We start from the raw sequence: 23,901 nt of genomic DNA on the forward strand, positions 1-23,901 counted from the left end.
GCCATTCTCCAATCATCAGGGACATCTGTTAGCAGGGATTGGTTATACAGATCTGTCAGGGGGGCAGCAATCACAGATCCAAGTTCTTTAAGAACCCTGGGATGGACGCCATCTGGACCCATCGCCTTATTCAACTTTAAACGGGCAAGTTCCTTTGCAACTTCAGCCTCTGAAAATACTGGAGCTGAACCCATATAGCTGGAGGCAATGCTGTGCCCAACAATTGTGAAGGCCTCCTTCTGAAAACACTGAGCAGAAGTAACTATTTAAATGGTCAGCGACCGCCTTATCTACATCAATAAATGTATTCTCCCCATTACTTATTTTAGTAATGCTGCACCTATTCTTCTTCCTGTCACTTATATATCTGAAGAAGGTTTTATTCCCCGCAGTAACAGATTTTGCCATTTCTTCCTCTTTTGAGGCTTTAGCAGCATTTATATTTGTTTAATTTATTGTCTTTCAAATCAATTGGTTTCAAAAAAGTTTTATAGATTTGTAATTTACTTCTATTTAAAAATCTCAAGTCTTCCCATACTTATCAGCTGCCGTATGTCCTGCAAGAAGTGGTGTTTTATTTTCAGTCAGGCACAATGCTTTCTGCTGTCACCTGTGTCCCAGACAGGAACTGTCCAGAGCAGCAGCAAATCCCCATAGAAAACCTCTCCTGCTCTGGACAGTTCCTGTCTCGGCCAGAGATGTCAGCAGAGAGCACTGTGCCAGACTGGAAAGAAAACGACATTTCCGGCAGGACGTACAGCAGCTGATAAATATGGAAAGACTTGAGATTTTTAAATAGAAGCAGCAACATGTTAAAAATTTTGGTGCACTGGATAAACCCCTTTTAATAGGTCATCACTTTCATGCTGCCTGAGCTACCAGTTGGATTCTGCCTATCCTGCTGGTCTTGAGTTATAGATCTCTCCCCTTGCTCTAACAGGCAGCATGAAAGTGTTATAAGGTTCCCTTTAAGTATACATTCTGTAAAATTAAATATTAAAGCAAATCTGTACCCAAACTCCACCCCTGCAAACTGCTGGTACCGTTGGTTCCCAGGACAGATTGTGCATTAAAACCATCTACAGTATCTACTGGTACCAGCGGTTTGGGTACAGATTCGCTTTAAATTACTTATTCTGTGAGTTTACAATGCCTATTAATCTTTTTTTTTCTTTCTTTTTTTATGTGTTCTCTGACCTGAGGTATCTTTTTATATGGATGCAGTGTCACATGTAAATGGACTACAGTTGTATTTACAGTGTGTGTGTGTTTGTGTAGTATTTTAAATTACCATTGTATTTATGTAGGATTTCATTGACAGCAGAACTGATGCATTAAAGAGAATCTGTCAGCTATAATTCATGTTTCAAGTGGCTGACCCAGTTATATAGCTGTTAGGACAAGGAGACACATCTTTTATACATCCAACTGTGCTTCTAGGATAGGGGTACTCAACAACTTTTAGTGAAGGTCCACTTACCAGGGTCTATTGTCAGGTAAGGGGCGGGCTGAACATCAGTAGAAAAGGTGTTTTGTTACACAAACGTTGTTCAACTATTTACATACAGAATTGATGCTAATTAGTGGGAAAACTGGCATTTACTCTCTCTCACCAGCCCTTTCAAATTAGGTACAAAGGGGTGACAGCCCTATAGTATATAGCCTCCCTATTGCTCCCTCCTGAAGTATATAGCCCCCCTGTGCGCTCCCCCCCCCTGTAGTATATAGCTCCCCCTGTGCACTCTCGCTCTACCCCTCCCATATAGCCCCCCTGTAGAATATAGCCCCCCCCTGTGTGCTCTCCCCCTGTAGATGGCCCCCTTGTACATGTCACCTGGACAAAAAAAAAAAAAACTAACCAGAGAGTGCGTATCAGCCAGGGGCCGGGCCAACACTGCCCACAGTCGTACTGAAGTCTAAGGGCAGTGCGGTGGGGAGCGGGACACATGGGGGCCGTCCCGGTACAGCGGGACATTATTGTCCCGCCCGATCCGCGTGGTTGGGAGGTTTGGGGTTCGGACAGCTGGCCTCCGTGGTCCGGGTTCGGACCGCGGTCCGCCAGTTGAGGATCCCTGTTTTAAGATGTAGAAAATTATCTGGCACAAAGAGTCAAAGAGGCTTTCCTCCTGATATGCAGTAAGCTGTAACACCTTCTCTCTCCCCATCCCTGCTTGAAACCTGAGAATCCAAAGCAGCCTCATGTTTTGGAGGAGGAGAGAGGAGGTGTTACAGCTTGCTGCCCTTCAGGAGCTTGGGAAAGCCTCTTTAACTCTTTGTACTTTATGATGAAAGCCTTTTTCTATGTCCTGGAAGCACACACGTGGTTTCCTTGCCCTAAAAGCTATCTGTCAGCAGTTCGGAACGTGAATTACAGCCGACAGATTCCCTTTTAATGCAGTATACGTTGCTATTTTTTATAGGTGGAACAAAGGCATTGTCCTCAGCTGTCATGTTCCAGACATGTGAGACTGATGACTCAGGATGCTCCTAAGCAGCACTTTGGCCTGAGTCATGATGTTGTGTGTATCATATCATTTCCTGTTTGTTTTTATTATTCCACCCCTATACAGAAATTCCTTGTCATATGTGATGTATTATATAAGTAGATGTCTAAGCTGTACATTTCTACAGTGTTACATAACATATATTTCACACAACCTATAGTAGGAAAGAGGAGCTGAAGCAAGCCTTTGTATTGTGGAGAGGCAGGCTATTGTATAGCAGACAGAACCTTCTGTGACCCCCCCTGCACATGTAGGGGCATGTTCTTAAATAATAGTAGTAGTAGGATGAGGACCAAACAAAGCATAATGTGATACTTATTGAGCGTTATGTCAGTCAAATCCTGATTCCACTCCACAATATCATAACCTGCCTACCATTTCTGAAGAGCCATTATATATATTCTTCCATATGATATATAAAACAGTAGCTGAAAACAATGAATCTGTATTTAAAGCAAGCTGAAGATGGCAGAATTAGGAAGCTTGACTATGTGTTATACACTTGTTTTCTCTGGGGAATGTTAGAGAAAATGAAGGGGTTGTAATGTAGTCTTTTTATGACCCACAATAGCTCAACCGCAGGAGACTTGCTGAATGTGCCAGTCACTTTTCTTTAATAAGTATGTCTTGAAGTAAGTAGGAAATTCTTATGAGCCAGAATGTCCTCTATGTTTTCACCGCAGTTTACACGCAGCACCATATATGCAATTTCTGGGAAATTAAAGTTTGTGCAGCTATAATTCTTGGGTAATGCGCACTTGCTTATCTTTATAGATGTCATATGAACTGATCTTACTGACACTAAATTTATAATGCTTGTTATGCTTTTAGCACAGCACATTTTAGTTTGTTGGCAAGGCATTGCATGACTCCTAAAACAAGAAGAGTTTTTAAAGAGGCAGTCCAGGAATTTTTTTTCTTAATGCAGTGTAGGCTACTATTTGATAATCAACTAGAGGCTCTTGTGTGTGAGACCTCTGTATATACCTATTTTAGTTCTTGTGGCATCCATGGCTTGTCTGCAATTTTTTATTTCTATTTCCTAATGCTGCTTACATTTCCCACCATGCTTTTGTGTTTGCAGAGGCAGAGAGGAAGGAGTCTTAGGGCCCTATTCCACCAGACGATTATCTTTCAGATTATCGTTAAATCGTTTGAATCTAAACGATATTCGTTCGGATGAAATGCAGTTAATGATTAACGACCGAACGAGAAATCGTTGATCGCTTTATTGGACCTATTTTTATTGTTGCTCGTTCGCAAAACGTTCGCAAATCGTTCGCATTGAATAAGACGTTGTTTGGTCGTTTGCAATAGATACAAACGCAATAGCGAATAAATAGCGAAGAAAAAACGATCACAATTACAATCATAAGTAACGATTATCTTTCCATGGAAATGAGTGAACGTTTTCAGGTCTTTCGCAATAGCGGTCGTTATGCAAACGATAATCGTCCGATGGAATAGGGCCCTTACTGCACTTGTGCTGAGTCTTATGTAAGTGCAGCAAGTGATAGATTGGTGACACATAACTTCTTTCCCCTAACTCGCACTATAGTCTCACATAAGATACAGCTTTAGCATTTCTCCTTCTTTCCCTGTTACTGTAGCTCTTATACGCAGGTGAGCACTATCACATTGTAGAAATTGTATTGAACCACACTTAAGGAAGAAGTCTTAATGCTCAGTGGTAAGGGTTCCTCAATCCATGTCTTAATATTTTGGAAAACTACAGCACTCAAATGAAGATAAAATGAATATGGTGTTTGTTAAAGGGGAACTCCAAGTAAGGAAAACTTTTTTTTTTTTTTATTAAAAGTGCATTAAGTTATATAGACTTGTCTATACAATGTATTATGGTATCTGTGCGGTTCTGCCACACTGGTAGCTGATAGAAATCCAGGAAGTGATGAAAACTGGCCCCTGTGCCAATTCACATTGTCTCCTGCTCCCACTGCTCTCCCACCTTAGGAGACAAATATTCCATGCCTCTGTCTCACATTGTGTGTGTTTGCTGAGCACAGGCTGATAATGCAGACAGGGGGCAGGGCGTTATGTCACAGGAGGCTTGGCTGGATCCCCCAATCCCCTGAGTGATCCACCATCTCTGACCGGCCTCTTTAGCTTTTATGGTCCTTTTAAATGGAGCGATTATCGTTCGGATTGTCACTATAACGATCACATTTGAGCGTGTAAATACATCGAACGATCAAGCGATGAATGAGAAATTGTTTATCTTGGTCTTTCGACATGTTCTCAAATCATTGTTGGTCGTTCGCTGAAAAATCTCAGATTGTTTTGAGTAAACAATCTTTCACAGATTAATCCTATGTATGAGATGGGCTTAAGAGATCTTAAAACAATCGCAATAACTATTTTTTCTAACAATTTATCTTTTCGTCTAAACGCTGATCGTTATAAAAATAAAATAGTTGCCTCAAAACGGTTAAACGATTGGCTGAATTATCGCTCCGTGTAAAAGGACCATTAGCCTACACCTGAGCAGACAAGAAGTGACAGAAGCAGGTGCTGCAAATTCACTGATATATATATACATAATATCAGAATCTTTATTGTGGGGCTAAAGGTGGCGACGACGTTTTAGCCCACCCTGAACCTTTAAAGGTCGCAACCATCATCTGTAGTATACACGCAACCATTGTTAATGCCTGAAATTTGGCAAAATGTGATCAGCCACATTAGATTTTGTAGCTGTGGCCAAGTAAATAAAATAAACCTATGGCTTGACTGGCCAAATTCGTCTGATCATTTTCCACTTTGCATAAGCTCGCTGTGATGTCATTTTTTTACATCCTATGTGTATGGCCAGCTTAAGGCTGTACACACATTTTGTTCTTTTTAAGAAAAGAACGGACGCTGATTGTAATGAAATCAGTGTCTGTTCTTTTCTGCAGGGGCAGTGTTGCATTAAATTTAAAGCAATGCCGCCCACTGTGTTCCGACAGCGTTATTTTAACGCCCGTTCTAAAGAAAAATAATGAACATGCCTATTATTTCCGGACGCTTTTCGCTGAACATTGTCTGGAAACAATAGCTGTTCACACAATACTATGCAACGGACAGTGTTATACGTTGTCTGCCTAAGATTGCACATATTTAGTGTGAAGAACAAGACTGGATTCCATCCAGGACAAGCAAACAATCTTGTGTTGAGGGCATAAGTCGCTATTTTCACTTCATTCCCTACAAACCTAGTCTGTGCTCGCCATATACCCATTTCAATGGAAGGTGCTGCTATCTTTTCTCTTTTCTATTAAACATAAAACAGCCGAGCCAGGGGTTATTTATTGCCATATAAAGGGAACCAGAGCCACTTAGTTCCTGGCAGAATATAAGTAAGGCCGTGTAGATTTACTTGATGTTAGAGCTGTGTTTTATTCTTTGAGTATTAGATTGGCTCTGCTTCAGTATAATGCATTATCTGGCAAAGCTTTACTACCATGATAAAGCAGCACTTAACATTGGCATAAAACCTATGGTTGCAGCACTATGCCCCCGTGTGGCCACCAATGGCTGGGATTATTCTGCCACATAATGGGGCTGTTGGTGACCCCATTGGGGTGTGGTTTCATCTGCATGAGGTGACTGCAATGTGGGAACCCCGGCTTTAGGTGCACCTGTCACTGGCAGATGAAACACACTTGTCCTTGTTTTTAGGTCTACTTCATACTGACAGCTTGGAATATGATTTATGCTGATTATTTCTCAGTAACACATAACTATGTGTGCATGAATAGGTTTATAGCGCTATTGGTATGATGCATGGTCCTCTGTAAACCTGCTTTACGTAATGTGACTGCTGTTCACTTTGCATACATGAAAATAATATGTCATCTTGGTATATTCTGGTCCATGGACTTTTCTGTACAATATGTATATTGTCCATATTTCGTGCTGGGAATGTCTTTCACATTTAAAAGGATTGTATGAGGTATTTAAAGGGTTTGTCCCCTTTGGATAAAACCTATTTGTTACAAGGGCTCCCAATAATAAAATGATTACAGGCTGCCCTCCTCCTTCTGGGAGCCTCACTGGTGTGATGTAGTCTGTTGGGGACAGAAAATGTTCAATTATGCTACATGACCACCCCAGGAGAAACACTATAAATACTCTTTATTATGCTATGGATGAGAGCCCTGAACCAGGCTGACAATGGCCAATGGCTTGTTGGGATAAATGTGTATTAGTTTCTAAGGAGGGATGGGTGAAGGCCTTGTCTACCATAGTGAAAGCCTTTGTATTGGCAGTAGTATATTCATGCTTCTGGATTTACTCGTGTCTTGTTCCAGCTGGGTAGTAACATATATACAGACATGTTGCCTTTTTACATTTGTTTAAAACGTAGCAAATATGCAAAGTGGTCCATGTGTACTATACATGGTTTTTCCTTTGGTATTATGCTGTCCTTGGGAAGAGTGTTTATACTATCTTGTTATATTATATTGACATTTTTTTCTTGTATTTTAATGTAATAAAGTAGGGTCTTTTACTATGGTTAAAGCAGTTTATTTTATAGCAGTTTATATAACATAAATTTACACTTACTAGTCATTGCTCCCACTAGCCAGAAACCTACTCCACACTGATGAGGGGCAAAAAACCCCGAAACAGCTGTTTGTGGATGGATACCTTGCTGAGGTGGTTTCCTTGACTGGAGAACGCCTTTGGCTTGGTTGTTCCTTCCCGGAGGGAAGGTCTGGCTAGTTCACTGACGTCGAGACATGTGATGGTGTCTCTGCAGTGTTCTTTTGCATATTTGATTTCCCAGGGGGCAATGTTCTAGAATACACTGACGTTGAGACACGTGATGGTGTCTCTGCGGTGTTTTGGTTGATCTCCCTGAGGTCAACCAGCGTCCTTTTGCATGCACTTACTAGTCATTGCTCCCACTAGCCAGAAACCTACTCCACACTGATGAGGGGCAAAAACCCTGAAACAGCTGTCTGTGGATGGATACCTTGCTGAGGTGGTTTCCTTGACTGGAGAACGTCTTTGGCTTGGTTGTTCCTTCCCGGAGGGAAGGTCTGGCTAGTTCACTGACGTCGAGACATGTGATGGTGTCTCTGCAGTGTTCTTTTGCATACTAAAATAGGTCAGGCATGGCCACTGGTCCTGTTTAGGTGTGGAATGCACGCATGTTTATTATACAGAATGGGATACAAATATATTGGTTAAAAAAATTTGAAAGAAAGAATAACATTGTCATATCCTTTGCCTATTTGGGCTTATGCCTATACCTGATTGTAATAGTGCATATTCCTCTGTTTCTGCTGTAATTCCTTAGAGGTGAGGCTGTGAGATAATTTCCTGGTGTGTGTGTGTGTGTATATGTATATATATATATATATATATATATATATATATATATATATATATATATATATATATATATATACACACACACACACACCCACATTGTAGTGTATAAACACCGTATGCAGGTAAGGATCTGATGATGAGGGACTTTAGGATGGTATAATTAGCATGTCGCAACAAGCTTGGAGACACGTTAGTAAAATAGTAATGAGGGAGGGTGTAATATAAGTAGTGTCACACGCCCATTGGTGTGCAGGTACCTGAACTATTTATACATACATCGTCACAGTGCTTCATGATCACAGGAGAGTTTAAGTAAATGTCTCTCTTTCTCATTGCAGCCTAAGATGTCAAATGTGTAGAATAAATGGCTTCCAAGGTGACCGATGCTATAGTTTGGTACCAGAAAAAGGTAAGAAGAATCACTTTAGTGTGTTTTTGTCGGTGAAGATTTTATTGACGTCAGTGTTTTAGATGAATGGCTGTATTCATGTATTATGACCATTATGTATTTTCTTTGTTATTTTCTTTCTTTTTCATACATACATTATATATATTATATTGTTCAATGTAATTAACTAGAACTGCTGGTAATCTAGTAGTAATATCACTATGTAGTTTTTACCCTATTTCTTGAAGATTTTAATTTTTACAAAAAGCAAAATGAACTCGTATTCCAGGTGTTTGTTAGACTGTACCAGTTCTCTTATTGTGACTGTGTGCAGCCCTAGTGACAAGGAGTATACATAGAGATCCCTGTAGTAAGCTCATGCCGTAGGCTATATTCCTAGCTTGCTCAATGCTGTTGCTAGGCATTTGGTCAATGCAGGCCAACTTTGTAGACATGTCTTTCTCTTTCAAATACTGAATCTTAAAAGTTTCTACTTTAAAGCATTTAAAAGCAATGATGAATGTTATAGTATTGCTACCCTCAGACAGAAGTAATGATATGTATGTACTGATCCCTCCTATAGTAACCATAACCACCGAGCAACCACAGAGCAGCCATATATAATTTTTGCAGGATATATACTGTGTTCATTGTGGTTTTAATCTTCATAGCAGGTATTTATTATTAATCATTAGGTAGTTGTGCCTAGAAATGGCTCTGAATGAAGGCACTGCTCTATTGCCTGGCGTGACTGTGATGCCTGGTAGGCATTTAATTAGTGAAAACTATGTTTCACGTTAGATGAGTGAATGGAGAAGCAGAAAATGCTTTCCCTGTGGCACTGTGGTGCTGGAAAAGAACTGGGCTTAAAGGGTTAGTGCGGCGTTTAATATTTATTCACTAAATAACACACATTACAAAGTTATACAACTCTATAATGTGTGTTATTTAGGTGAATGGCCCCCTTCCCCATGTTCCCCCCCCACCCCGGAAGTGTGGTGCGGTATACTTACGTATTCGTTGTCGACCCCGGCCGCCATCTTGGGTTGACGGCATCATCTGACTCGTCATCAGCTGCTCGTCCGCGATTGGTTGAGCATAGTTATGCTCAGCCAATCGCGGCTGACCAGCTAATGACGCGGCAGAGGGGGGCCGGCATGAGGGACGACTGGAGCGGTCTGGCCGGCCTCCCGAAGATAAAGTCGTAGACCCAAGAATACGTATGTATACCACACCACACTTCCGGGGTGGGGGGAACACAGGGAAGGGGGCCATTCACTTAACTAACACACATTAAAAGTTGTGTAACTTTGTAATGTGTGTTATTTAGTGAATAAATATTAAACGCCGCACTACCCCTTTAAGGTAATGGGAGTAATTTCTAATTACATATTACCAGGGTTCTGAGAAATAACTGCGGCAGAACCACAACGCAGCTTTCATCAGTCAAGCTTCATTAACCCCTTCGTGCTGCAGCCTGTTTTGGCCTTAATGACAGGCTCATTTTTCAAAATCTGACCTGTCTCACTTTATGCGCTTATAGCTCAGTGATGCTTTAACGTATGCTAGCGATTCTGATATTGTTTTTTCGTCACATATGGCACTTTATGTTAGTGGCAAAATTTGGTCACTACTTTGTGTGTTTTTTGTGAAAAACATCAAAATATCATGAAAAATTATAAAAAGATTGCATTTTATGAACTTTGAAATTCTCTGCTTCTAAAAATTCTAAAAATTTTCCAATAATGTATACATTTAGATTAACGTTTCTCTTTTACAAAAGCAACATGAGAGAAAAAGCACCCCAAAATTTATAACGCAGGTTCTATTGAGTACAACGGTACCCCATTTGTGGGTGTAAACCACTGTTTGGGCACACAGCGGGTCTCAGAAGGAAGGGAGCGCCAATTAGCTTTTCCAATGCAGATTTTGCTGAAGAAGTTTCTGAGCTTCAGGTGCATTTGCAGTGCCCCTGTAGTGTCAGCAGAGAGAAAAAAACCCATAAACCCCCATTTAGGAAAGTACACCCCTCAAAGAATTCATCTTGGTGTGTGGTGACCATTTTGACCCCACAGGTATTACAGGAAAGTATTCAAAATTAGACAGTAAAAATTAAAAACTCGAATTCTTCCAATAATATGTTCGTTTAGTTTGAAATTTCTCAATTTCACGAGAAACAAGAGAAAAAAAGTACCCCAAAATTTGTAATGCAGGTTCTTCTCAGTACGACAGTACCCCATATGTGGGCATAAACCACTGTATGGGCACACAGCAGGCCTCAGAAGGGAAGGAGCGCCAATTAGCTTTTTCAATGCAGATTTTGCTAAAGAAGTTTCCGAGCGCCAGGTGCGTTTGCAGTGCCCCTGTAGTGTCAGCAGAGAGAAAACCCCCAATAAGTCACCCCATTTTGGAAAGTGCACCCCTCAAAGAATTCATCTTGGTGTGTGGTGACCATTTTGACCCCACAGGTATTACAGGAACGTATTCAAAACAGTTAACAGACAGTAAAAATGAAAAACTCGAATTCTTCCAATAATATGTTCGTTTAGTTTGAAATTTCTCAATTTCACGAGGAACAAGAGAAAAAAAGTACCCCAAAATTTGTAACTCAGGTTCTCCTGAGTAAAAAGGTACCTCATATTTCGGTATAAACCACTGTATGGCCACACAGGAGGGCTCAGAAGGAAAGGAGCGCCAATTAGCTTTTTCAATGCAGATCACGGGGGTGACAGGTTTTACTCACGGGGGTGACAGGTTCCCTTTAAATTTTCAGAGTTGGCTGGTTCTGGAGCGCATGCGCACCTCAGAACCAGCCTGGACACCGAGGAGGAAGGACCTCCCAGGATCAGGTGAGTATAAGGGGTAGGGGGGGGGGTGACTGGGGAGGTGGGGGCGACTTTGGGGGGGACTGACACATAACTTTTTATCCCCGTCACCAATCATTTATGGTGACAGGGGTTAAAAAGTGCTGGGCAGCACATGGTACAAGCGATCAGCGGTTTATAGTATATACCGCTGATCGCTTGTACCGGGACCCCCAGGGGGTCCCCGATCACTGCCCCATGCTCTCCGCTACCTTCGGTGGCGGAGAGCATGGGGCTTTCATTCATTTTCACTTTTCCATCGCTGTGAACAGACATAAGTCTGTTCACAGCGATGGCGGCGGCCATCTTGGATCTGATGGCCACCGGGGGAGGGGGTTAGTTACCGAGCCACTAGGGGGGCTGATCTGAGGTCTGGGGGACACCTATTTCATCTCCCCCCGCCGGAGATGAAAGGCAGCGGCAATGCCCGTTACCGGCGGCCGCCGCTATAACGTTAATAGCCGCGATCGCCGGTATGGGGGGTGGCCGGGACAGACCCCACACACTGCCCCAACCCCTCAGCTACCTTCGGTATCTTAGGGGATGGGGTGGGGGCCTTCCCGACCCCGCTATCTTATTCTCTGCCATCGCCGTAAAAAGCTGATGGCAGCAGAATAAGGCCACTTAGTGACCGCCGTAAAAAGCCGGATCGGCGGTCACTAAGGGGTTAACCAAATATGTTCTGTAAAATAGTATGAATGAAATCTTCCACGGAGCTATCCTCCTTTATCACTGGTTGTTATAATACTATTGTTTGCAGATGGATAGACCATTGTAGACATATATTGTAGGCTTATGCAGTCATTACAAAGTGTTAAGGAGCATATACAAGTTATTTATGTACATGCAAGAGAATATTGCTGTTTAGAATATAGGTGACCGTGCATGGTTACTAACAGGTTCTGTTACCTCTAGCACTGGCCTACAGTAAAGTGGAATACTCCTCTGTGTCACGGCGTCTAGATTATTTACTTAAAGGGAACCATTCACCCCGTGGCCCCCGTTAGAAACAGACAAACAGTTACATAAAGGTCAATATACTTACCATATCGCTCCCGGTCCCGTCCCGGATCTCGTTGTTGACACGGAGAAATCGCCGATTCTTCTTCTCCCGCCCATTATGGTAATGAGCTGAGATGAGTCCAACGTCCATAGGAAACGACGGACGAGTCCAACTTATTCATGAGGTCCTCTTCTCGTCGCCGCCCATCCACGCCTCCTGGAACTTGATTGACGTCTTCAGTCTTCAGTCTCCTCACGAATTCCCGCGCAGGCGCCGTTGCGAAGGTCTCGTCATCTCTTCTGCGCCTGCGCGGTAAACAGGATACGTGCTCGTGACGTTCCTGTGTACCGCGCATGCGCGAAGTCCAACACGTCGCTTCAGCTCTGACAATCGGCGCACGCGCAGTAAACATTGAAGCTGTGGAGCGGCTTCAATTGTGAACTGCGCATGCGCCGAAAACGACCGTTACGGCGCCTGCGCGGGATCCGGCGAGAAGAAAGAAGACGAGGAGGAAGAAGACCCGGCGTCAATCAAGTGTCGGAGGCGGGGAGAAGGCTGGACTTCGGGCCGGCGGCGCTCATTACCATAATGGGCGCGAGAAGAAGAATCGGCGATTTCTCCGTGTCAACAACGAGATCCGGGACGGGACCGGGAGCGATATGGTAAGTATATTGACCTTTATGTAACTGTTTGTCTGTTTCTAACGGGGGCCTCGGGGTGAATGGTTCCCTTTAAGTAAGTTGCTGCACGTCATTAACCAAATGCAAGTGTCTTAAGTTGAAGGTATTTGCTATCGTTTTGTCTAAAATCATAGGGATTTTCTGAGATCCATGAGTTTTGGAAAAACGGTTTGTTGTGCTGATTAGAGATGAGCGAACTTACAGTAATAACGAAGAAAAAAGCTTCATGGGAGTCTCCTCCCACGCCAGATTTACCACAATTTACCCCTTCTCATGGCAGAAATCTTCACCTGCTCTGGAGTAGGTGTAGATTTCAGCGCCTGCCGTATGGCAGATGCAGGTCAGGCTGAATTCACTTAGAGGCGTGCACTTTTTAGTGAACCTGGCGCAGCAATTGCGGACGGGGACTAATTTAAGACCGAAGTACGAATGTCTCCACATGTGTCCAATCTTTTCACAAAATCATAGGTTAAGAACCCAGTTGTTGGATACTGCTATACTGCTGGTCCTGTTGTGATGCTACAAATATTGATAACATTATTGACCTACTTCCGTAACACTAAATCACACTCCTAGATCTGGTATTATGTAGAAATTTTCTATTCTGTAAAGATCACAGGAAAAACAGTAGTGTTGCCGCTTTAGTTTTATTAATAGAACTGTAGATTCTCTTTTGCATTAGCTTGAGCTTCATGAGAACCCTCTCCCTCTGCACACCAGCTGCTGGTTGACGGTTGTATGCCTATACTGTGTGTATATACAAAGTTTCTGAAACGCGTCCAGAATGTGAGCAGTAAAGGGTAGGCCATTGGATGAAATGTTGGTTATATAGAGCTTTAAGGCTTTGTTCAGCATAAACTGAAAATGTACTAATCGCCTGGGGCTGCAGGGGGCATAAGCGTGGGATACTTACCTGTTCCTCTCCTTTGCAGCTGCCAGTTTTCGAGCCGCCCATGCTCCTCTACTGTCGTTGTTTTGACAATATCTGTTGATGTGCCATTTCCAGCAGAAATGAGCGCTTGTATATAGCACAATATAGTGCTGTCTATGCTGAGCATCCATTTTCGGTGGGACTGGCACGCCGGTGGATGTTGACGAAAGAATAACAGCAGCAGACAGCGGCAACCCAGAAACGGTGCAGGACAGGTAAGTATACCATACTGTTGCATCCCCTGCAGCCCCAACAGATTAGTAGATTTTCAGACAACCCATTAAAGTCAGTGTACATCTTGTCCTCTGGCTGGTATGTCTCAACATAACTTTATTAACCATTTAAGGAAGCACAGTCTGTGCTTTCCTATACTATAGGCCATTACAAAAAGTATACTACATTTTATATGTTGTTTAAATATGTGGGTATATGGCAGGGTTTGCCCTTGTATGACTGTACAGGTGTCTGGGTTTTTTTTTTTAAAGGAAAAGTTAAGGTTGTTCTCCAATAATGTGTGTCTGACAAAAGGCTCAGACATGAAATAAAGAGCAGAACCAAAGACAAATTGCCCAAAAGTAGCTCCTGTATGTAGTCTAAAAAGAGCCATACAGTACAATTGTGAGTCTTGTACTTACATTTTAGGATCCTGTCTCAGTTCTGGCTACGAAATACAAAGCATCCAAAACTGCCTAAAACTACAAGTTTCAATTTAGTTGGTAATAGTTTCAAGGATTGAAAATTCCAGGGGAATCGTGAACGTTTCCCGAAAATAATAGTATTGTCACTAGAAATTAAACTAAAAGATTTAAAGAGGTTGTCCAGGAAAAATTTATTTTTATCTGCAGGATAGGGGAAAAGTTGGAGGAAGGGGGATCTGACCACTGTACCCTCCGTCGATCTCCATATCAGGCCCCTGGCTTCTGTATTATGAATAGAGACATGGGTACGTAACGCAACCTGCAGCTTGATTCATTCCTATAGAGCGATGGAAAGAGCCAAGTACACCAGAAGAGAGATATACTCGGCTCTTTCTGTCGGTTCCATAGGAATGAATAGAGCCGCGAATCACATACTGTACTCCCGGCTCTGAGCCAGCGGGGCCCGATAAGGGGATCGACGGGGGATACAGAGGTCTGACCCCCTGTGCCTTGTGACCTCCGACTTTTCCCCTATCCTTTTGAATAGGGAAAAAGTGACAACCTCTTTAAATCTTTGTCTAATTTCTAGTGACAATACTTTTATTCTCCGGAAATGTTCACAATTTCCCTGGAATTATCTAATTATTGTAAAGTGAATTTTTCCTGGACAACCTCTTTAATGATTTATCCCAGACAAATAATAGACACCTATGTGCTGAACTTCTTGTGCAACATTTGTTTTAGTTTTGCTTCATTTGTCTGGAGAATCTGGCATGGTGTTTTGCAGGGATTCTTCTTCTACGCTGGCGGTACTATCTGTCTCTTGTGATCTCGTGCAGTCTGTCTTTGTTTTCAGTATATGAAGTACAATAATTCAGTCTCTGTAATCTAGACTCACGAATGGTCCATAGTTGCTTACATGGAATTTGTTGTAATGCACGGCCAGTGACGTTCAATAGCAATGTGCATTTCTAATCTGGCCATGAGCCTAATACTAAAATAGCTCCAGAGCTGCTCAGCTTGTAAATGTAAAATTATCCAATGTTATGTATGATGAGTCACTATGTTTTAATATGCACTTTCAACTGCTTAGGGACATTACCAAACTGGAGCTAGACCAAGTCAATATGATAAAATGTACTGTGCATTGTTGACATTCAGAACTGATAATAGTACATTCTCTGGGCATTAATGCATGTCGCTACATATTGATTCATGTATTCTAGATTTTTATTTTCAGTTGATTTTTATATCATATAAACCTGTTGTCTATTTTATTTTTAATTGTCATTCAGGGTCACCAATTCTGGATAAAACTGAACTACCGTGCTTTAAGTGACTCTGTACCCACAATCTGTCCCCCCCCCCCCCCCAATACATCCTCTTATACAGCCTCTTCAAAAAAATTTACAACCGCAATGCCCCTTAAAGTAGCACCCAAAATAGAAATGTTTATTTTCAGTAAAAAGAAAAATATATTCCACTGATGCATTCCCCCCATTCATTTTAATGACTGTTGCTCAGCATTAGGGGGAGGCTCATTTTCTTCCTGCCTGAATCAGTTGATGTTTAAAGCGACTCTGTACCCACAATCTGACCCCCCCAAAACCGCTTGTACCGCTTTTAATCCATGATCTGTCCTGGGATCCGTTCGGCAGGTGATGCAGTTATTGTCCTAAAAAATACTTTTAAACTTGCAGCCCTGTGTCAAACTGGCGTGGCTTAGAGTGTGTGTGTGCATTAGGCTGGCACAACCTCTTCACTATTAGGAATGCTCTAGCCAGGTATTCTCCTATTCCTTACCTGTCTGAACATTGCACAGGTGCCTTAACAATCCAGCCCATGTGCCGTGCTCACACAGGTGATGGATAGGAAAATACCTGCCTGGAGCATTTCTAATGATGAAGAGGGTGGGGAGGAGGGACAGAGAGGTTTTGCCAGCCTCATGCACAGACACTCTAGGCCACTCAAGTTTGACACAGGGCTTCAAATTTAAAAGTTGTTTTTCAGGACAATAACTGCATCACCTGCCGAACGGACCCCAGGACAGATCTAGGATTAAAGGCAGCTATCCGAAGGTACAAGTGGTTTAGGGTGGGCAGATTGTGGGTACAGAGTCACTTTAACCTATTGCAGTACCTAAATGAGCATGACACCAGGGTTCTGATATAAAGTAATACCAAAACTACACTAACACCTGTGTCATGCTTCAGCTCCACGGGCCTGCACTGTTCTTCAAAGAGTGTTCCTTTAGAAGACTGGCTTGGTTTTAATTTTGGCAGTGAGTTTTAAGTCCATTTTCTGTTGCTCAAAGACTACCACATGATTTCTTACTGACTCCAGATATACACAACAGCTGAATGTACTGAGGTGCATTTGCTGAACATTTTCCTGTCTGCAAAAGAATTTATCTAAACCCTGCAGTCTATAAATATCTTAATGTTGTAAGCCGGAACTGTATTTACACCTTTTGTGGTTTTTACACCAGTTGAAACCATTTTCAGAATGAATCATTAGACCACAAAGCTTGTAAATATACAGAAAATTGTATGTTCAATTTTAAGACTGCAATTTAGTCTTTCCCTGCATTCTCTGTCTAAAAATGTGATACAGCCTCTTTAAAAAATTTTTACAACCGCAATGCCCCTTAAAGTAGCACCCAAAATAGAAATGTTTATTTTCAGTAAAAAGAAAAATATATTCCACTGATGCATTCCCCCCATTCATTTTAATGACTGTTGCTCAGCATTAGGGGGAGGCTCATTTTCTTCCTGCCTGAATGAATTGATGTTTAAAGCGACTCTGTACCCACAATCTGACCCCCCCCCCCCCCCCCCCCCCCAAACCTCTTGTACCATCAGATAGCTGCTTTTAATTTAAGATCTGTCTTGTGGTCCGTTCGGCAAGTGATGCACTTATTGTCCTAAAAAAGTACTTTTAAATTTGTAGCCCTGTGCCAAACAGGAGTATCTGTGCCCTAACTTTGCCCCACCCCTCCGTCCCTCCCTCCCCACCCTCTTCATCATTAGGAATGCCACTGAAACATTTTCTCCATGCTGAACATTGCACAGGTCCTTAAAGGGAACCTGTCACCCCCCGTGCCGGGGTGACAGGCTCCCGACCCCCCGTTAGAGACCCCTATACTTACCTAATCCCGCCGGGTCCCGCTTCTGAAGATGGTCGGGTCCCGGAGATCTCAGCCGCCGCAGCCCGGTGCGCGCGCTGAGAGATGAGTCCAACACCCATAGAGAATGACAGGAGAGTCCAGCGCTCCGTCATTCTCTATGAGCGTTGGACTCATCTCTCAGCGCGCGCGCCGGGCTGCGGCGGCTGAGATCTCCGGGACCCGACCATCTTCAGAAGCGGGACCCGGCGCGATGAGGTAAGTATAGGGGTCTCTAACGGGGGGTCGGGAGCCTGTCACCCCGGCACGGGGGGTGACAGGTTCCCTTTAACGATCCAGCCCATGTGCCGGGCTGCCACAGGTGAGGAATAGGTCCACAGGTGAGTCTGCCTGAAGCATTCCTAATGATGAAGAGGGCAGGGAGGAGGGACGGGGTGGTGCAAAGTTAGGGCACAGATACTCCCGTTTGGCACAGGGCTTCAAGTTTAAAAGTATTTTTTTAGGACAATAACGGCATCACCTGCCGAATGGACCGCAGGACAGATCTTGGATTAAAAGCAGCTATCCGAAGGTACAAGTGATTTGGGGAGGTCAGATTGTGTGTACAGAGTCGCTTTAACAGGCAGGTAGCAAAATGTCACTATGATACAATGATTGAAATGGTGACATGGAGAAGTTAGCTGGACTACTAACTTCATATTGCTTTAACTACATATTATTCATATTTACATTTTTATAGTTTAATTGGGTTAAGAATAATGATATTCAGTTGCGTCATGTGAGCTTGTGACCCCCTGGAAATTACATGTGTTTCTGTGCTCTCAATGGGGTAACCTTCTCAGCTAGCAGAACATGTAGAGTTACTTTTGATGATTATATACCCCCCTGCCACACAGTTACAATGGATGACAGCTTAGCCTCCTTCACTGTATACCTGCAGCCTCTTAGCTTATTTGGACGTATGTAGACATGAGGTTTATTACACTATCCTCCTAGCAGACAGGCATGAAATCGTTTCTAGGAACACTCATTAGCAATTGTTGGCCTGTGTGGAAGGGCCTTTACAATGGTACCTAAAAGTGGTCATTGCTCTTAAATTCCAAAAAGCAGACAGCTGGGTCACATAGGATTTAAGCAATCTCAGAAACAAGATTGATAACCTCCTCCCAGAAGACAGGAATACGAGGGCAAGACCAGATTACATGCCAGCAGTCTGTTGGTTGGTACGAACATTTTGGGCATGTTGGAGCAGGTATACTACCCATTCTGCATGGTCTAACAGGGACGAGGTAACACTGGTATATTATGATGTGCCACCATATTTTATGGTGTAAAATTACCAGTGTGTCTCGTCCACTTCTTCTCTTTATATGCATTAAAAGGCAAAGCAGGAAGTTAAACCGAAAAATAATATATAGTGGGTAAACATGACACATCCTATACTGTACAACCCAACCAGTATCTAATTTTATAAATCTGCTGTTTAGAACAAGTCTTCTATAAAATAAAATTAACAAATCAATGGACGACATGCTCAGACTGCCAGGAGTTAATGCAAGGACAGTAATAGCTTTGGATTGCAACACTTACTAGAATGAGAGACAACCACCTCATTAAATATTGATTGTTTCCACTGGTGTTGTCAGGCTTTTGGGCTATCCAGCTTCATTGACATCTGACCGCTAGCGTGAAGTTCATGTTTGCTTTTTGATAGTTCTGTGTTTCATTGTGGCTTAAAGCCTATTAATAAGAAATAAATAGTCTCCGTTATTGACTTTTCTCCAGGTATATGTCTTAATAACCGCTCATATACAGAGTTTTAGATTTCATTGTCATTTGTAATGCTAGTATTGCAGTTTGGGGTTCCTCTTGTTACTTGCTGCCCTCCATCCTCCTTATTTCTGTTTTTTATTTTTCAAGTGCTATCTTATATATATAAATTTCAGACATGTTGCTGAGACATATGGCAAAGGGGACAGCATCTAAACAGGAATAATTTTCTTCCAAGTTTATCGGAGCATCCAAGTAAAAACGTGATGTTCCGCTTCACTATCAGCTTGTCTGACATCTGCATCTCTTCACTCTCATCTGTGTCTTTTACTCTGGACCTGAACAAGCCATCTCTCCTGCCACCTTAGAATACCTCCATGCCACCACTAGTCTGCCCCTATGTGCACCTCCTCCCACAGTATACCTGACCTCATTGTCTGATATGTATTCAATAAACGTACCTTTTTGCAGTGATCTGAGGGTTATGTGTGTTTACTAGATGGGACAAACTGGTCCCACCAGACTTCTGTGCTCTCACTGGGGATATACCTGTTGTCTAGGCAGCTGGTGAGACTACCCCCCTTGTGAACCAGTGGTCTACTGGATCAAGAGCCGTGGGTCTCCCACCTCCTCCAGCAACCCGTGCCCCCCACCAGCGGTGCGGTTGCTCTTGCTGGGGGTTAAGCTGCCTGCTATGCTCTTGTGTGGTTTGACCCTCTAGCGCAGTGATTTTCAACCTTTTTTGATACTTCTCCCCCCTGCTTCTCTCCTGTGCTTCTCTCCCCCATGCTTCTCTCCACCATACTTCTCCCCCCTGCTTCTCCCCTGTGCTTCTCTCCCCTGTGCTTCTCTCCCCTGTGCTTCTCTCCTCCATACTTCTCCCCCCTGCTTCTCTCCTGTGCTTCTTTCCCTCATGTGGGCAGGCCGTAGCTTACACGTTGATTGGATGCGTGCATCACGGCCCGCCGCAGCACACCACGCAACCGCCCACATTATAATCCGCCACTGATCGCTGCGCATTTCCGGAGAACAAAACACAGGGGCACCATAGTTTGGGGAACTTCCCCGCGGCACACCCGACCATGTGTCGCTGCACACTAGTGTGCCGCGGCACACTGGTTGAAAATCACTGCTCTAGCACACCTCCTACAACTCTGTTGGGTCATGTTGTAACTAATTTTCCTAGTGTCCCCATACACACCTCACACTGGTTTATGCTTGACTCCTTTCCCCACCTTAATGGGGCTGTCACTGTAACAATGGGGACCATAAAGGCATGGTGTAAATAGTGCATCAAAATGATGCAGGGCAATGCTATAGACATGCACCCTGGGCGGTTCGGACGCTCCTGGCTACATATCTTCTTTCTCTTCTGCCTCCTCTTCCCTGCTGCTGCGATCTCCTGACAAGGCCAGAGACCTGATGACCGCTACGGAGCTGTGCTCTGGTCTCTGGCTTCAGTGTCTCCTGGACAGCAGCCCACTTCTCCCTCGACCTGTCATCCCCATTTCCGGCATCCCCAGCACATGTGGCTGCTCTCATCTGACATGCCCACCTTTAGAGGTCTAGGAAGACCTGCAATGTATTCTTAGGATTCTCCTCTTCTCCCTCCCTAGAAGGTAAATTTACCATTTGATTTGACATGTTATCGCTATACAACCACCACATGTACCGTACTTTGTATTACTACTACTACTACTGCTACTACTGCCGGGTCTTATATTTTGCCTTTGTACTGATATGTCTGTGAACCCCACCCCCCCAGGCTAGGATTGATAATTGTTTTATGTCTATATATATGAACCAGCACTTTACCTTTTGGTTATGTATACTTGAAAAAGACTCTTGCATGAGTCGAAATGTCGTATTTTTAGATGGATGCTCCAATAAATTTGAAAGAAAATTATTCCTGTGTTGATGCTGTTAGATCTCCTTTGCCAAATGTCTACTTGTGGGCCACCTTTGAGATTGTAGCCTGACCAACGTGCATCCCCTCACAGCCTAAGCCTTTGGTCCATTGGTGCTGCTGAAACTCCTCCTTGTTTCCAGTAATGTCTAAAGTTTTTGATATTACAGGATTTCCTTGCTGAGACTGGTCACTGGTCAGCAAAAAAAAAAAAAAGAAAAATGCGTGGAAGCATGCTTCATGGTCTCTGGAGTGACAGGCAGCTTAGCCAATCACTGACTGAGACAGGACAGCGCCACAACCAGTGGCTGAGTGGCCTGTCACTTCAGAGACCAGCTTTGCAGTTCCAGCGATGGCTGCAGGATCGGGCAGCGGATTATGCATAATCTCAGGTCTCCTACTGTAATTAAGTGTCAAAGAGGAGTTATTTGTACCACACTCTAGCACGCCTCCCCACTCCTCCCTCCTACTACTTCTTCATGAACAATCAATGCTGCCTGGCCTCCTGCTTGCTCAGTTGTCAGCCAGTGTCTGTAATTGCAGATCAGTCCTCTGTAACCAGTTTATGTCTGAAAGAAACACTCAGAATCTCTGAACCCAAATGTGTTGGGTCTAGGGGTAACTCACCTGTCTAGAGACCGACCAGCAGTTCATTGTTTGGTTCAAATCCCTGTTGAAATTTAGTGGATGGCCGCCATTTAATGGCAAATACTGTGTTTTTTTTTTTTTTTTTTAAAACAGCCAATGTTTTGAAATAATGGCCCGTTTTTGCCATTGAAAGACGGACATCCACTAAATTTCAACAGTATGCCAACATAGCCTTTCTGTGTTTTCAATACACTTCTGGTTTTGGTTGCAGAAAACTGAGCAAAATACTGCACAAAAATACTGGTTCAAATTTCTGCCCTTTGCCTCAAAACTTTTTGAACAACATTTCTACCTTGAGTTGTTCTCCCACTTTTCTTCCAGATCTTCAACCACCTACAGCCTGGCTTTCTGCGCCACCACAGTGACCAATGATCCCTTGACCACTCCACTCACGGTAATACTTCGTGATAGTTCGCCTTGCCTGACCTGTCCTCTGCCTTTGACACAGTCAACCATTCTCTCCTATTTTATCCCATGGCGTCACAAATTTAGCCCTTTCCTGGGTCTCCTCTTACTTTAGCAACCTCACATTCAACATCTCGCACACCACCTTCTCAGCTTGTCCTTTCACTGTTGGCATCTCCCTTCCCAGCTTGACTTTGGGCCTGGGTCGGACAGCTCCTAGAACCCATGGCTTCAGGTACCACTTCTATGTGGATGCCACTCACATTTATGTCTCTGATCCAAAAACTTCTCTGCTTTTCAGAATCCTAGAGTGGCTATCAGCTTATTATCTATCAGCTTCATCTATTTATACAACTCAATATGGACAAAGCAGAATTCATCATTCATCATCATTCTTCCATCTTGCTTCATCTTGCAATTTAACGCCTTATTTTTTATATCACACTTAGAAATAAAGTGTGCTTTAAAATGAATAATAATAGATAAGTGAATTCTAGAGACAGGTCCATTATAAGCAATTTGGATACGTTAGGATCTGTTATACAACAGATCAGCAATAATGGTCATGGCTCCAGTAATATCAGAAGTTATACCTAGTATACTAGAGAGAATATATCTGCATTGCTTGTTTCTATCACACACATATGCTGCAAGGTTTTTTCCACATTGATGGATAGTGTAATATTTACAAGAATTGCATTTTATATTATTATGTTAATTCTCAGTAGGAAATATATTCAAATTTTTTTCCCCTCTGGAAAACTGAAACTTACAGACAAGTAGAAGACCTTCCTGTTTTGCTTGTAAATGTCTAAATAATTTTTCTCTCAGGCTAGGTTCACTTAGCATTTTGCTGTACGTTTAACGTGTATGTTAAAAGGAAAAAAGGTAAAAACTGATGTGGTCTTTTATGCTCACAAAAACGTGGTTGACTACATCTTTCTGTATGTCAAAATTAAACAGGAACAGTTAAACTGATCGAAAAACAGTGTGAACTTAGCTTTAGGGTCCGTTCATGTGTACAGGATCCGCAGCGTATTTTCTGCTGTGGATCTGCAGTGGATCCTGTACGTGTGAACACACCCTTAAGCGGCATGCACACGTCTGTAATGTACAGTCTGCAAGCACTGTATGTCAGATTTAACTCTTGAACTTTTATGGAACTTCCGGCATCATGATTTATTATATATAATATATGAGCCATTTGACCCCAGGGCCCAGTGGCGCAGTCCATTTTTTGAAAAACCGCCTTGTTCCTGAGCTTGATGCCGTTCTTTTGCTGTATACCAGCCTTACTTTATGCACTTTCGGCAGGCTCGCCACCCCCAGTGTGACTATATCCCCTCCCCTCTATGACTCTGCTCCTTTAGAGTCTAGGGAGCCGTTTCACAGAGGGTGCCAATCGTCTTGTAAAAAATAAAAAATTAACAAAGTATGTAATAGTCAAATTGCTTTATAATGTATAATTTGAAAGATATAGACTCACTAATCTCCCCATGTGCTGTTTTGTTTAATTATCTTTTGACCCTGGTTATAGCCCACCAGGCATCCACTAGGTTGGGCCACTCATGCTTAGTTCAATCATCACAATATCTGTCCCATTAGTAGTGGCAGTTGGTTTTCACTTCACAGGCAGAAAGTTATGGGGATTGTGGGAAAGGTAACAAAAGGGTGACAATTCAGAGAGGAAACCAGGAAGT

The 23,901-nt window shown here is 42.9% G+C and overlaps 1 protein-coding gene across 2 annotated transcripts in view; it reads left to right on the top strand.

The window, feature by feature from the left end:
* Window positions 1–23,901, top strand: part of PHTF2 (putative homeodomain transcription factor 2) — a 91,502-nt gene that overhangs the window by 19,671 nt on the left and 47,930 nt on the right. For both annotated transcript variants that reach the window (XM_069978143.1, XM_069978153.1), the window contains exon 2: window positions 8,183–8,253. In XM_069978143.1, coding sequence (XP_069834244.1) covers window positions 8,209–8,253 — 45 coding nt within the window. In that variant the 5' untranslated portion in view covers window positions 8,183–8,208. The remainder of the gene's footprint in view (window positions 1–8,182; window positions 8,254–23,901) is intronic.

The sequence above is a fragment of the Dendropsophus ebraccatus genome, chromosome 1, assembly GCF_027789765.1.
Source record: "Dendropsophus ebraccatus isolate aDenEbr1 chromosome 1, aDenEbr1.pat, whole genome shotgun sequence".
Taxonomy (NCBI): domain Eukaryota; kingdom Metazoa; phylum Chordata; class Amphibia; order Anura; family Hylidae; genus Dendropsophus; species Dendropsophus ebraccatus.